We start from the raw sequence: 13,701 nt of genomic DNA, 5'->3' as shown, positions 1-13,701 counted from the left end.
TTAAATTCATCCACAGAAACATGAACCAAACAAACAACCGCCCTGTGTGTGTGTGTGTGTGTGTGTGTGTGTGTGTGTGTGTGTGTTAATAATATTCACAGAACATAAAAGAAGTGAAAACATGTGACGACAAAGTGGTGGAAACAGAAAACACACAAACACGCCTGAACGTACATATTGATAACACGCTGCTCAACACCTCAACCTCTGAAGAGACACAACAACAACAACTAGGAGGGTTAGAGAGTTAGAGTTAGAGTTAGAGTTAGAGTTAGAGAGTTAGGCTGGATTGCACCAACAAGGTTTAATTTAATCTAAGATTAGCTCTAATCAGAGATTAGTAATACTCAATTTAAAATGAGTTGATCCATGTTTAAAATTAAGAAGAGCTCTGTTGCACCATTTAAAATTAATCTCAGTTTAGTAAAACTCAGTTTAAATATTTAAATTGAATTTAAACTGATTTAAATCAGTAGGGACAAGTGTTTATAAAGGAAACTAATTAAATATGCAAAATGGAGTTTTGTTCGTTGCAGTTTGTAAACAAAACATTCAAGCTGGGCGGCTCAACTGTGTAGACTAGCCTCCTGCCCCTGACAGCAGCAGTCAAGACCGCAGAGGAAACGAAACAGTCTGGGCCGATACCCGCCGTCACCAACACCAGGAGCCTCTGGTGTCACATGTTTTTGTTTTGTTTTTTTAACAGGAGAGCCGAGCTGGGAAGACGGTGTTAGCGGTGGATGCTAACCACAACCACTAGCCGGATTTAGCATCGAGCTAGCTCCCCACAACAGTCCTCATACTTGTTACCAGTCCAGGCTTTAGTTGTCAGTGACGGTCAGGAATCGGTCTGCAGCTCCAGCGCTTCACTCAGACTGTACTTCTTTCTTTTGTCATCCTGACTGCTGCTGCTGAGAGAGAGAGAGAGACGTGCTAGCACTCGTTAGCATCAGAGACAGCTAGTGCAGCTAGCAGGTTACATGCTGCCATTCCAACATGCTGCCATTCCGACATTCTACTATTCAGACATGTCACCACTCAGACATACCACCATTCCGACATGTAAACGTCCTGCCATTCCGACAAGGCTTTAATTTCCATAAGGAAATGTGCGTTACTCCGAGCGGTGGTTAGGGTGTGTGTATATAATAAACAATTACACGCAGATCAACAGAAAGCCCCCCCCTCCCCGCACTGTCACTGTCCGTGTGTGTGTGTGTGTGTGTGTGTGTGTGTGTGTGTGTGTGTGTTGGCGCGTGGTGAGGGTGAGTGAGAGAGAGTTTGTTTGTCCTACTGTCCACACGGGAGAGACGCCGCGGCTCCGCCAGGTGACCACCAGTCCTCTCCCTCGTCCCGCTTGGCTGAAAACGGGCCCGGCCGTGCAGTGTCCAAAAAGAAAAATAATCCACTATGCCGCTTTGGAATTGCCGCCACGCCAGCCGTCCAAACGCCGACTGTGTCTCTCACTCTCTTCCCCTCTCACCACGTCACTTCCCCATTTAAACCCTCGGTCCCACTAATGCACTTTTACACATTACGCACACAACTTACAGCAAAAAAGAAACATTCATTCATTCATTAAAGGTCCGCACGTCCCAGTGCGCAAACCACAAGGATAATTGATCATTTCCCTGGCCTAATACACAATGAAAAAAACCTGCAAATCAACTACCCCAGCTGGCCAGGCAAAACCCAGTGGATCACTACAAGTTGTTGCAACTTTGGGGAATTTACTCCGGGTAAAAAGGCTTACAAACAGCTCCATAATACGCACAAAAATCCAAAGGAAACGAAAGGTAACTTGAAAAAAAATAGCAACAGCATGAAGTAGTCAAAATATGTGTTTTACGCATCTGCCTGTTCAGCTCCGCTTACATGTAAAATGACATTTCGTTGCGTACAGAGTCTCTCTCTCTCTCTCTCTCTTCAGCACCGAGACAGCGGACAGCGCTTCCGCTGTCTTTCAGCACTACAAAATATCAGCAGTTCACTCTTCACTGATAAATCCATGGCACTGTCCATATAGTTAGATAATAATAAGTAATACATTTCACATGTAAGGGGAGCTGAACATATAGTTTTCATTCACAAACCAATGTGGGAGAGGTCCAAGACGCGTGTGCCAGACGCACAGAGGCATGCGTAAAACACCGACCTGTTTAGTTAATCTTTTGGTTAATTTTCGTTTCTTTTGGATTTTTGTGCGTATTTTGGAGCCGTTTTGGTCCATGTTTGTAAGCCCTTTCCCCCCTGAATTATATTTTCTTAAGTGCAACAAGTGGGTTCGGAGTGTGTGATTGAAAGCACGGTCTGCTTCCCGTTCAAGGCCTATCTCCTCCTACGTTGGTTTACGAGGTTGTGGAGTCCCTCTGCTTAAAATCTGATGCTTTGAAATCGTCTGCCGTTTGAATTATCTGACCAATCTGTGTGCTTTAATGAGATGCACTGGACAAACGTGGGCAAACTGCTATTTTGCGCGGGCATATCATTAGTGCAAAATAGTGTTAGGCCTATTTTTTTTTTTTTTTTTGGGGGGGGGGGGGTTGCGGTGGGGTGGGGTAGGCTTTTAAAAGATTTGTCGGAATGGCAACACGTTTCAAAGAGAAAAAAATACCGCCATTCCGACCTTAGGAGACGAAAATTGTCGGAATGGTGGGACGTTTATTAAAGGGTAAAGTGTTGCCATTCCGACAATTAGGGCCTAATGTCGGAGTGGCGGCATGTCGGAATGGCGGTTGCCCCCCCAGCTAGCAGCCCTGAGCTTCTACTCTGCTGCAGTAGCTTCACCTGAGCTCTGTCAGAGAAAACACCGTCTCTCTCCACCCAGAAACGTCTCTGTGTGTAACAAAACAAAGCAAAAGAGAGACAATTGTGAGACAGAGCTGCCTGTCTCTCAATTTTCCTCAAGGAACTTCATAATTTTGCTCACTCCACCTCAAAAATGCAGCCATTGAAAATAATTAAACCTCCTCCATTGTCAGTTTAAAATTAACCCTAGATCACAGTTTAAACTGGATTTTAAAGTTCTGGTGCAACAGGATTAAAATTAAACCTAATTTTACAGTAAAAATTAAACTGAGGTTTAAAGGGAGGTTTAAATCTAATCTGTCTTAATTTTGAACTAGGTTTAAAGTTCAGTGCAACAGGATTTAAACTTAAACCATGATTTAATCTGGTTTTAAAGTTAAACCTTGTTGGTGCAATCCAGCCTTAGAGTTAGTTTAGAGAAGTTTAGAGATAGAAGCTGTGTCCCAATTCAGGGGCTGCAGCCTTCGGAGGGTGCATTTGAAGGCCGATTACGTCACAGCGCTGCGTGAAAGCTGTCTTGTCCCAATTCGTCCAAATTCGAAGGCTCCTCCAAATGCAGCCTGCAGCGTCCTCCTTTCCCCTGCATTCGGAGGATGCACCGCTACCATCCTTCGCGGCCTCCCACACTCAAAAAAATAACTCATTGGATGAACACAAATAAATTGTGGGCAGGTTTTCCACCCATTAAATTAATGTAGCCCCAACTCCATTTAAGTGTCTCCATGTAACATTATAAAATTGAGTTGGTCAAACCCAATAAAATTGAGTTGGTCAAACCCAATAAAATTGAGTTGGTCAAACCCAATAAAATTGAGTTGGTCAAACCCAATTTTATCAAATACAGTCAAAATAAAGTAATTACATTAGTTGACCTAAACTGATTTACATTTCTTCAACTCAAATTAATATAATTAGTCTAAAATAAAATGAGGCAAAATGCTTCCTTTTTTTCATGTGACCCCCACACAGACACACATAACACCAAATCTGGTTGATGTGTTTTTATTTAAAACTGACAAAAACACATCCAAATATAGCCTACATAGATATGTTGAACTTCCACATGAAACTCATCAACGGATTGGTAACATCTACTCAACAACATCATGACTTTGTGTCAATACACAGAAAAACTGTCTTTACAAGCACAGATATCTGTTTCAGGTAGCAAAGCTAAGGCAAGTTGTGACAAGTTGGGATCAACCATGAACATTTTTTACCATTAACTGCAATATGTAATGCCTAAAACTGGTATAAAATACATATAACACATTCACACATAGAAACAGTACAAATATTCCCACCAAGCTCAGACTAAACTGATAAATAAAATGACTTTGAACTTGGATTTATTCTCTTCTCTTAAGTTTTTTTCGCTGTAATGAACACACTGCATTGCCTATCACATTGTAGAAAAGAAAAGAAATCACTCTGCTGACTTTAAAACTAGTTACCAGGACTTGGAACACAACAATACAGTTTCAAATTGTACAATGGCTAAGGCAATGTATTACCAGTTCAGACTACATTGGTTTTTACCATAAATTGCAAAGCGGAAAGTCTGAGTCCCTTATGAAAAGAGCTTTATTTTTAGCTGCTTTATTTTTAAATTCAGCTTGTGTCCATCCAGGTGCATTATCATTTTCTGGAAGAACTGTTTACCATTAACTGTAATGCCTAAAACTGGTATGAAATATACATATAACACATTCACACATAGAAGCAGTACAAAAAATAGAAATATTTCCACCAAGCTCAGACTAAACTGATAAATACAAGGACTTTGAACTTGACTGAGAGCTTGGATTTATTCTCTTCTCTTAAGTTTTTTCGCTGTAATGAACACACTGCATTGCCTTTCACATTTTAGAAAAGAAAAGAAATCACTCTGCTGACTTTAAAACGAGTTTCCAGTACTTGGAACACAACAATACAGTTTCAAATTGTACAATGGCTAAGGCCACCAAGTGGAAAGTCTGAGTCCCTTATGAAAAGAGTTTTATTTTCAGCTGCTGTATTTTTGAATTCAGCTTGTGTCCATCCAGGTTCATTATGATTTTCTGGAAGAACTCGAAGGTGTACTTCAGATTTTCGGGAAAGGCTAGATCAAGGGCATAAATGAGCCCAAATAGCATGATGAAGCCTGTAGTGACACTTCCAAGGTTGTTGAGGACTTTAATACCCTCAATCACAACTCCCACGTCGTCAGGCTCCTCGTGTCCGTCTCTTCGGATTGTGTAAATGCCCATGACTGTGGAGGTGATGTCCCTCTCTGCATCCTCAACATCAGTGGGCTGAACAACACAAACACAGAAAACAAATTTAATTAAAATGCTAAATAACAAACAGAAAACCATATACAAAATATAAATGCAACAGTTTATCAGTTGTCTTGATCAAAAAGCAGGTGCCAATTCTAAGACGGCTGTAGCCTATAACAATTGACCTAAGATATCTGGCCATTGGTAGTGATGGTGGTGTGTCAGATTTAATAGAATCGCCGGTTGCACACATCAGTGTTGTTTCCAGGGGGGTATTCCAGGGAGCGGGTTTTGTGACAACTCATAGTAAGTGAACCCTGATATGAGGGAAACTCTGGGTTTTCCGTTCCATTCCGTCACGAGCGCAACTCAGAACTTAAAGCAGATAACAGCGGCACGGCCGTTTCGGCTAATGCTGTGTTCAAGGCAGGCTTTTGAAACCGTAAGTTACAGCTTCAAGTCACAACTACGACTTGGTAGCGTTCCAGGTAACCCGTAGCTCGTGTTTTTACCGTCCTGTTGTCTGTGAAAGTTCCCTATAACGGCCACTCGTAACTTCCGACCCGTGAACTCGTACCAGATCGAACTGGTATGACTTCACAGGAAGGAAAAACACAAAGTACGAGTTTCCTTGAACGCACCATGAGTTAGCAGCCCCCGCCCTTGTCAGGCATCAATTGGTCCTCGTGCTACGTCACCACATTCATGCGCATCCCTTGGCTGCACACACAGCCCTTCATGCCGTTCTCTCCCCTCATTGGATAACACTTGTATCCCACAAGGAAAATTTTCTCCTCGGGTTACAGCAGAGCAGAGTGACGGAGAGACTCGTGTTTAGGCTGAAATACTTCATGTAAGTGATTGCTGACGGAAAATAGGACTATTTAGGACTTATATTAACAAAAACATTCCACTGATATCTGCTTTAAGAGTCTCCTGAACTGAAACCCACATGGCCAGATGGGGAGGGGAAGGGGCGACAGCGGAAAAGCGACCAGGCTTGCATAGTTTGTTCATCTTAAAACATTTATTTATTGAAATGTGGTGATATGTGATGACCTGCAGCCGCTGGTGACAACTCTCTGACCAATCAGCTGTCCGCAATGTTACACGTCACATTTTAGTAGCGCTTCAGCCGTTTTGGAACCGCAGCCGGGCAGGAAAAAAAAAATATAGTACCGGGTACCAGATTCCAGGTACTTTCATGTAATGGAAACGCAAAAAGGCTGAGTCAAGTCGAGCCGGTATGCTGCAGTGGAAACGTGGCTTAATAGTACTTATCAGAACCTAGCTTCACCTGCTGGATATTTTTGAAAAATGCTGCAGCTGTCAAAGCCAAGGCTGTAGCAGTGCAAGAGAGCGGAGTGGTATGTTAGAAACAGCTTTATGGCTAACACTCTTCAGTTGTAAAGCTATGCAGTGATCCCCTTTGAATCTAACATGGAAAATATTTAGCAAAACTCACTGAGAACCCAAATCCATCCCTTCTTATAAAGGTGGGTGTGTCTGCGTGTGTCATGTGTATCTATGTAATTCACAGTCTATACAGTGAAATAAATGCAAGAAATGTAGAAAAAATGTGCGTTGCAATATCCTTTATGTTGCATGATTACATTAGTGATACGTATGGGTAACAATTATACTACATGAGAAAGACATGTATTAACTTACCAAATACTCTTTAAAGAACACATCCGGGTCTTCATTGACGTAGACCACAAGGCTTCTTAGGATGCACTCCCTCCTTACGCTGATGTCATCGCACTAAAACATGGGAGACAAAGACATCTGGTTGTGATTGTGGTGCAGGAATTTGACTGTCTGTCCAAAATGAATTTCTCCCAAGGGAGACAAAGACTCATCATCTTATCTTAAAATTATATCTGCAATAGGTACATGTAGGTTTGAGATTAGTAAGAGCATGGAATGCTTTCAAACCTGGCCAGAGTGTAAAAATGTGTGGCAATGTGTTGTAATTTGTGTGCAGTTCATCTTTATGTTACTGATATTAAAAGAATACTTTGCCAAATTTAAACCAGATTATCATTACATGGAGAGGTGCATGTACAAGGACAGACAGCATGCCATTTTGTGTTGGTTCTAGGACTGTTTTTTTGTGTATGATGCACTGCAGTGCATTCCTGTAGTTACAGTTTTTGTTTGGGCAAAAGCCACAGCCCCTTTTCTCTAATCATGTAGCATCAATTTCCTAGTGTTATCAAAACACCATATTTTCAGTTGTTAAGTACTTGAGCAGCTACAGAAAAAAACTAAACTACCACCTGACAGTGAAAGTTTATTTGAAGTATTTACTAACCAGGTCTTTAATTGCCAGGATGCGTTTGATCTTTTGCCCCTTAACTCCTCCTTTGCATGCGAAGATCTCTGTTAGCTTGTCCGAAAAGTGGTCAAACTGTGACAGGAACTTTGATTCCAGTGGCTTGGTGGTGATGCGTAAGAACTCTGCATTCACCTGAAAAATTTTCAACAATGTACATACATTTTACTTTTTTTATTTTGTTTTTTATAAATACTGCCTTAAAGGGATGCAGGATTATTGAAAAATACAAACTGCAGCCATTAATCACCATGAACAATAATATAAATTGACAGCACACAAACATTTACTTACTTGATTTGGCTCAAACAGAGCAGGCCATCTGTTTTTGAAGTCTCCTATCATAGGCCTCTGCTCCACAACTTCAAGGCGTCTGTGGGAGAAGGTTTTCTCCATTTTTGCTTTTATCACTACTTCATTGTCACGCTTTTTCAGTTCTGACAATAAAGCAATTCTCTCGTTCTCTAAGCTCTCTGCAGTTTCACCTTTTGGGTGTAGAGGAATGTAGTTAACTTCAGCCTTTCTAGGCTTCTTGATATTAGCTGCAGCTTTGCCTTGGCCTTCTCGCTTATGTTTCAAGGAGTTCACACGGATTTCAGGATGACCGAGTCTCCCAAGCCTTGTTCGATAATTTTGCATTTTATATTTTAGAGACTGTTTCCATCCCCAAAATCCCGTCTTGGATCCTAGCTGCCCCAAACAAGGATGGGTCCTTGTCAAAGCTGCTGCTACCTCTTCACACTGGTAGTCTTTTGGGTATTTGGTGTATTTCATCATTTCCTGAGCGAGACCATCAAGGATGATACCTTTTAGCTTTGGGCCAGGGTTGAAGTGTGCTCCATTTGTTTCAAACTCATTGTTCTTTTGCTGTAGCTCAAATTCAGCCTCGTAGGTGAATTTAGGGACCACAAAGACTTTGGGCCAGGAGGACAACCCCTCAAGCTGAATTTCTGGGGATGAATGTGGAGTCGATGTGTAGAGCGTATCAGCGCTGCTTGATGAGGCTACTGATGAAGAAGAAAATGTCTGAGCATTTGTGCTAGTAGTAGCCTCATCAGACGGTTCTACTGGGTACAATGTGATGTAGGTATCCTCCGGTGGTGTGAGAGACATGTATATTACTTTGAGTGTGCTCTTATTTTGGATTTCAGATGTTGAAGTGAGATTCATGAACTCCTTAAAATCAGAATCCATGTACTGCATACGGAAGTCCTCATGCAATTGAAAGCATGTCTTTACAAGATTATGCAGTTCAGCCACTGTTTCTGGAATTCCAGAAACCAGGTGCAATTTTCTTGAGTCAGTTCCATCACCAAAGATGATCCGTAGAACAACTGGATCTGCCATTGTGGTACACCTTTACTCCTGATCTGAAACAACAGACAAGTAGCACAACAAATTAATACATAAGCACCATATACTGCATTAAATGAAAAATAAAAATAGTATTAGATTAAGCCACACACAGTTTTTGCAATGATCCCTCAAATACCATATATAATATCAAACACTTGACACATGATTATTATTCTCTTTTTGCAGCTAGTTCTCTGCAAGAACACACATGACACTGGAATGTAGATACTTCTAATGGCTTTGGAGTTGACTGTTTAAGCAAACACTTGACACATGATTATTACATTTTATAACCTATATATAATCTTATGTATTTGAATTCATCTTTTTTCTGCATTGTGCTCTTTAAAAAGAAAAAAAAATCAAGCACATGGGACAACGCAGACAAAATCAGCACATGGGACAATATGTCTTCAATCAGGCTAATATCAGTAAAATGATACATCAACTGTGTTCCACTATTTATATTATCACGACTTAGTGTTTCCTATTCATGATCAGTGTCTATGGATTCTGTTAGCCCATCTGCAGAATTATCTGACTGATTCAAATTAGTACTTGTACTGATGAGATTTGCTTGAAAGTCTTTTAATGAATATTGGTTGCGTTTCCTGTTTTTGTGTGTGTTAAATGTACTGTAAAATAAATGTTAATTTTAAATGTACAGCCTAAAAACACACATGGAACTGTCTCATTCTGCCTGAGATGACCATTTAGGTGTTGAAAAAAATCTCTTTCTGTAGCTAGTTCTCTGCAAGAACACACATGACGTGATGAATGTAGATACTTCTAATGGCTTTGAAGTTGGCTGCTTAGCAAACACTTGACACATGATTATTATATTTGATAACCTATAAATAAACTTCTGAATTTCAATTTATCTTTTTTTCTGCATTTTGCTCTTTAAAAAGAAAAAAAATCAGCACATGGGACAACACAGACAAAATCAGCACATAAGACAACGCAGACAAAATCAGCACATGGGACAACGCAGACAATATGTCTTCAATCAGGCTAATATCAGAAAATTGATACATCAGCTGAGCTCCACTATTTATATTCAATAATATCACCAACCTTTAACGATGACAAATCTTTTCAACATTACCATGCGCAGACCCCCAACGCTGTATTCCACAAGGGGATATGGGTCCTCCAAGTCACCATGCTCAATAAGGGCAACCTCTCTAGTAGGTGAGGCAGACAGTTCAAAGCCACCATAATGCTCCCTATACCAAGCACAGACATCTCTCACTAGAAAACACAGCTTCTCCTTTACAATGCACAGCTGAATAATCTCATTAAATTTTGGAAGTCCATCTACAGATCCATGTACAATGAGCATCCCTTTGCTGTAACATACACCACTGTGAGACAAATGTTTTGCCATATGGACCTCAGTCACCTCTGGATATCTCTGATGCAGGTTAGATCTTATGTCCTCACTAAGGACATCGACAGGCATGACAGAGACATCTGTGACCTCCAAGGATGACTTCTTGAGTGTGGAGGCATGTGTGTGATAGGCAAGCATAAACTGATGTTTAATAGCGAGTGAGCGAGGTATATTTTTAAAGCAGTTTGTGTGCCGAGCAACCTGCTTGAAAAAGCTATGCTTAGACTCAAACCTCATTGTCCACAATGCAACCAGAGGTCCAAAGCAACGGATCATTTCCGGATAATGCTCTACGAAGTGATGTTTAGGTAGGAGCTTAACATGTGGAAAGAGTTCAAGATAGCGCTGTCTGTGATCATAGATCTTGGCCTCAAGATATGCGAGGGTCTCATCTGTGTGTACAGGGGCCACGACCAACTCAACAATATCCTTAAGATCCAAAATTACCAGCCATGCTGGTTCATCTTCTGGTACAATATGCCCAATCAGAAAGGGGAGAAATCTTAACAATGCCCAATTTTCGTGTGCATTACCGCCAACAGTGTTTCTAGATGTGAAAGAGCGTGGTATGGCATGTGGGCGATTGGTTTTGTCTCCCCATTTGTATGGAAATGTTTGAATCAATGTGTTAAGGGAATCAAGAGTAAAGTATTTTTTCGAGATCAATAAACTAATACAGCGTGCGAGTTCGACTGGAACAACACCCTCAAAGAGGTCATGCACAATGTCTGGAGGATAGCCAGTGCTGACATGAAAATGAGAAAGGTGCTCTGTTAAAACACACTGTTTTTTGACACCACAGCAGGTAGTTTCACTTTCCTGAGCAGACAGAGCATGAACGTCGTGGATATCTCTGGTTCTAAGTTGAAAAGCACCAGACTTCACATCTTTGGTCTGAAATTCTGACTTATCCCCTGTACAAAATCTGCACACTGACCCGCTAGAAAAACTCTCAACAAAACCACCTATCGCATGGGCACCCAGATTGTCAGCAATTACACACTGCACAGAACCTTTAACAAACTGACCAACCTGCGAAACAAAGACCCCATGCTGTTCTAGTATATTCAGGTCTTGCAAAAGTGGCTCTAACACTTTTTTAAAGCCATAGGATTTGACGTCATCAGATTTGCAAAGAACAGCTAAATAGATTGAGGTTAGTTTTGAATGGGAACCTGGTGGCAAATTACCCAAAACCCAGTAGACACCACAGAGTTTGTGTTTTTTTCGAGAAGTCCCGAGAGGGTTACATATCTCGAAATCATCAACATAAAGATGAAGTGCTATTCTAAATCCTTCACCTTCAGACAGGAAAGGATTTTGTTTAAAGTACTGACCGTCTCTTATGGTTTGGTACTCTTGTAAGGAAGACAATAGCTGGCTTTGTACTCTTGGAGTTTCGAGATGATCAAGGACACCTTTATGAGAGAGCAACTGCTGCAAAGATTGCAATAGAGGTATGTACTGAAATGTCCTTTTCTTTTGGGCATCTAGTATGTACTCAACTGGCTCCACTACCCTAAAATGAGAAGTATAGTATTGTGTACGTTTATAAGCAGTAGCAAGAGGGCCATCCTTTGCAATAGCTATGCCTAATGGGTTAGATTCACATATAACAGTGGAAAGCTCATCAACGACTGAATCTTCAACTTCTAGATTATGGCTCTGAAATACAGCAGAAACTGTAGCTTTTGTGGAAGGCAAAGATTCTGTACTTAATACATAGTGAAGTTCTGAGAGGACCTCATCAATTACAGCTTTCGGAATATGAACAATATTTTCCAACTTCAACAAAATGCATGCAATTTTCTCCTCAATAAAATTAGTTGGGTGTAACTCTGCAGAATTATCACGACTTAGTGTTTCGTATTCATGATCTGTGTCTATGGATTCTGTTAGCCCATCTGCAGAATTATCTGACTGATTCAAATTAGTACTTGTACTGATGAGATTTGCTTGAAAGTCTTTTAATGAATATTGGTTGTGTTTCCTGTTTTTGTGTGTGTTAAATGTACTGTAAACGTTGGTTTTAAATGTACAGCCTAAAAACACACATGGAACTGTCTCATTCTGCCTGAGATGACCATGTAGGTGTTGAAAAAAATCTCTTTCTGTAGCTAGTTCTCTGCAAGAACACACATGACACTGGAATGTAGATACTTCTAATGGCTTTGGAGTTGGCTGCTTAGCATGACTTTTATATGTGTGATTTAATAGCTTAGTCCATGTATTAAATGTACAAGGGCAATCTGTGTATGGACATGGAAAGTGACAACTACCCCTAAAATGCCCATGTGTCTGCCTGAAATGCTTCAGCAACAAATACCTGCTAGGTAGTTCTACACTGCATTCTTTGCACTTCCACATTCATTATGCTGAAAAGGAGAGAAAAGTCAATAAGTACAATTCAAATTTAACATGTGAAAACTGTATAGATCAACCCTTGGCAGCATTAAATAGGTTGTCTATTACTTACAATCACCAAGAGGTTGCCTCCAGGAGCATGGTACCATTAATGAAACTGCAAAAGATAAGACAAAAATATTAAGTGATACTCAAAATTTCATTTCCTCACATAATATATACATCATGTCATGAAAATACACCAAATAAAAAATCAAATCATCATTGTAATCCCACAGAAAGTCATTTTGGCAAACAGATCATTTCAAAATTAGCCAGTAGATATTGACATGTGGTAAAAACCAAAAAAAGTATAGAGCTGGTAAAAATAAATAATAATAAATATATACAGGCACACACATTTATTTATTTAATGTTTACTGTATATACACACTTGAAAACTTTTAGGTGAATATCAGTTCAGGGCAGATTATGTATGAATTGTTAATAATCTTTAGTTGCAGCCCAAGACAAATCAAGCAGACATAGCCAATGCTGGGAGAGAGAGAGACAGGCAGACAGAGAGAGAGAGAATCCTTGTTTGCTCAATTTAAAAAGACAGCCTGCACCGAATCGCCTTGTTGTTTACAACTACTTCTGGGTAGAAAACGAACGAGAGTTTAGCTATATATATCATGTTTTTCACGCCCTATCAGCGTTTAGACAAATCTGAAATGATTGAAGAAACATTACTATTTCTCTGTGTGTGTGTATTTCGTGTTGCTATGTGTTGTATTTATTCCGTTTGGGGGACTTATTACGGTGCCTCAGTGGCTGCAGCTGACAGGGACACCCAATAGCAGCAGCTAAGCTAACGGCGGTAGCTAAGCTAACAGCAGGACGTCAGCTGTTAAAACCCTCTCGTTGTCGGACATGACATGAAACTACTCCAGTTAGCTCAGTCACGTTGTAACTCAGATATCCGCTGGAGAATTTTTTAATGGACCGTTTATTGAGTCACTGAGTTATTAAAGTCAAACTGGTAGCTAACCGTTAGCGACTAATCTATGATAACCATAACCACTCCGTCTTCCACCATTTCTCAAACAAACAGAAGCACATGGCTACTTAATATGCAGAATTCCGTTTTTTCTCTCTCTATTTTCATGGCTGACTGGCTGTTGGCTCTGTTGGCTAGC

General features: G+C 40.5%; 2 protein-coding genes across 2 annotated transcripts in view; both read right to left on the bottom strand.

Moving 5' to 3' along the window:
* The window catches only part of cdc27 (cell division cycle 27), a 127,365-nt gene that overhangs the window by 66,801 nt on the left and 46,863 nt on the right, over positions 1 to 13,701 (bottom strand). The window lies entirely within an intron of this gene.
* Positions 4,794 to 8,520, bottom strand: LOC146982221 (uncharacterized). The gene is made up of 4 exons (XM_085785551.1): positions 7,702 to 8,520; positions 7,387 to 7,542; positions 6,741 to 6,833; positions 4,794 to 5,102 (listed from the first exon to the last, which is right to left on the bottom strand). Exons 1-4 carry the CDS (start codon positions 8,518 to 8,520, stop codon positions 4,794 to 4,796), a joined length of 1,377 nt encoding a protein of 458 aa, XP_085641677.1.

The sequence above is a fragment of the Trachurus japonicus genome, chromosome 8 (assembly GCF_045865225.1).
Source record: "Trachurus japonicus isolate A0001 chromosome 8, Traja_1.0".
Lineage (NCBI taxonomy): Eukaryota > Metazoa > Chordata > Actinopteri > Carangiformes > Carangidae > Trachurus > Trachurus japonicus.
The sequence above is the reverse complement of the archived record's forward strand: the minus strand, read 5'-3'. Positions and strand labels throughout refer to the sequence as shown.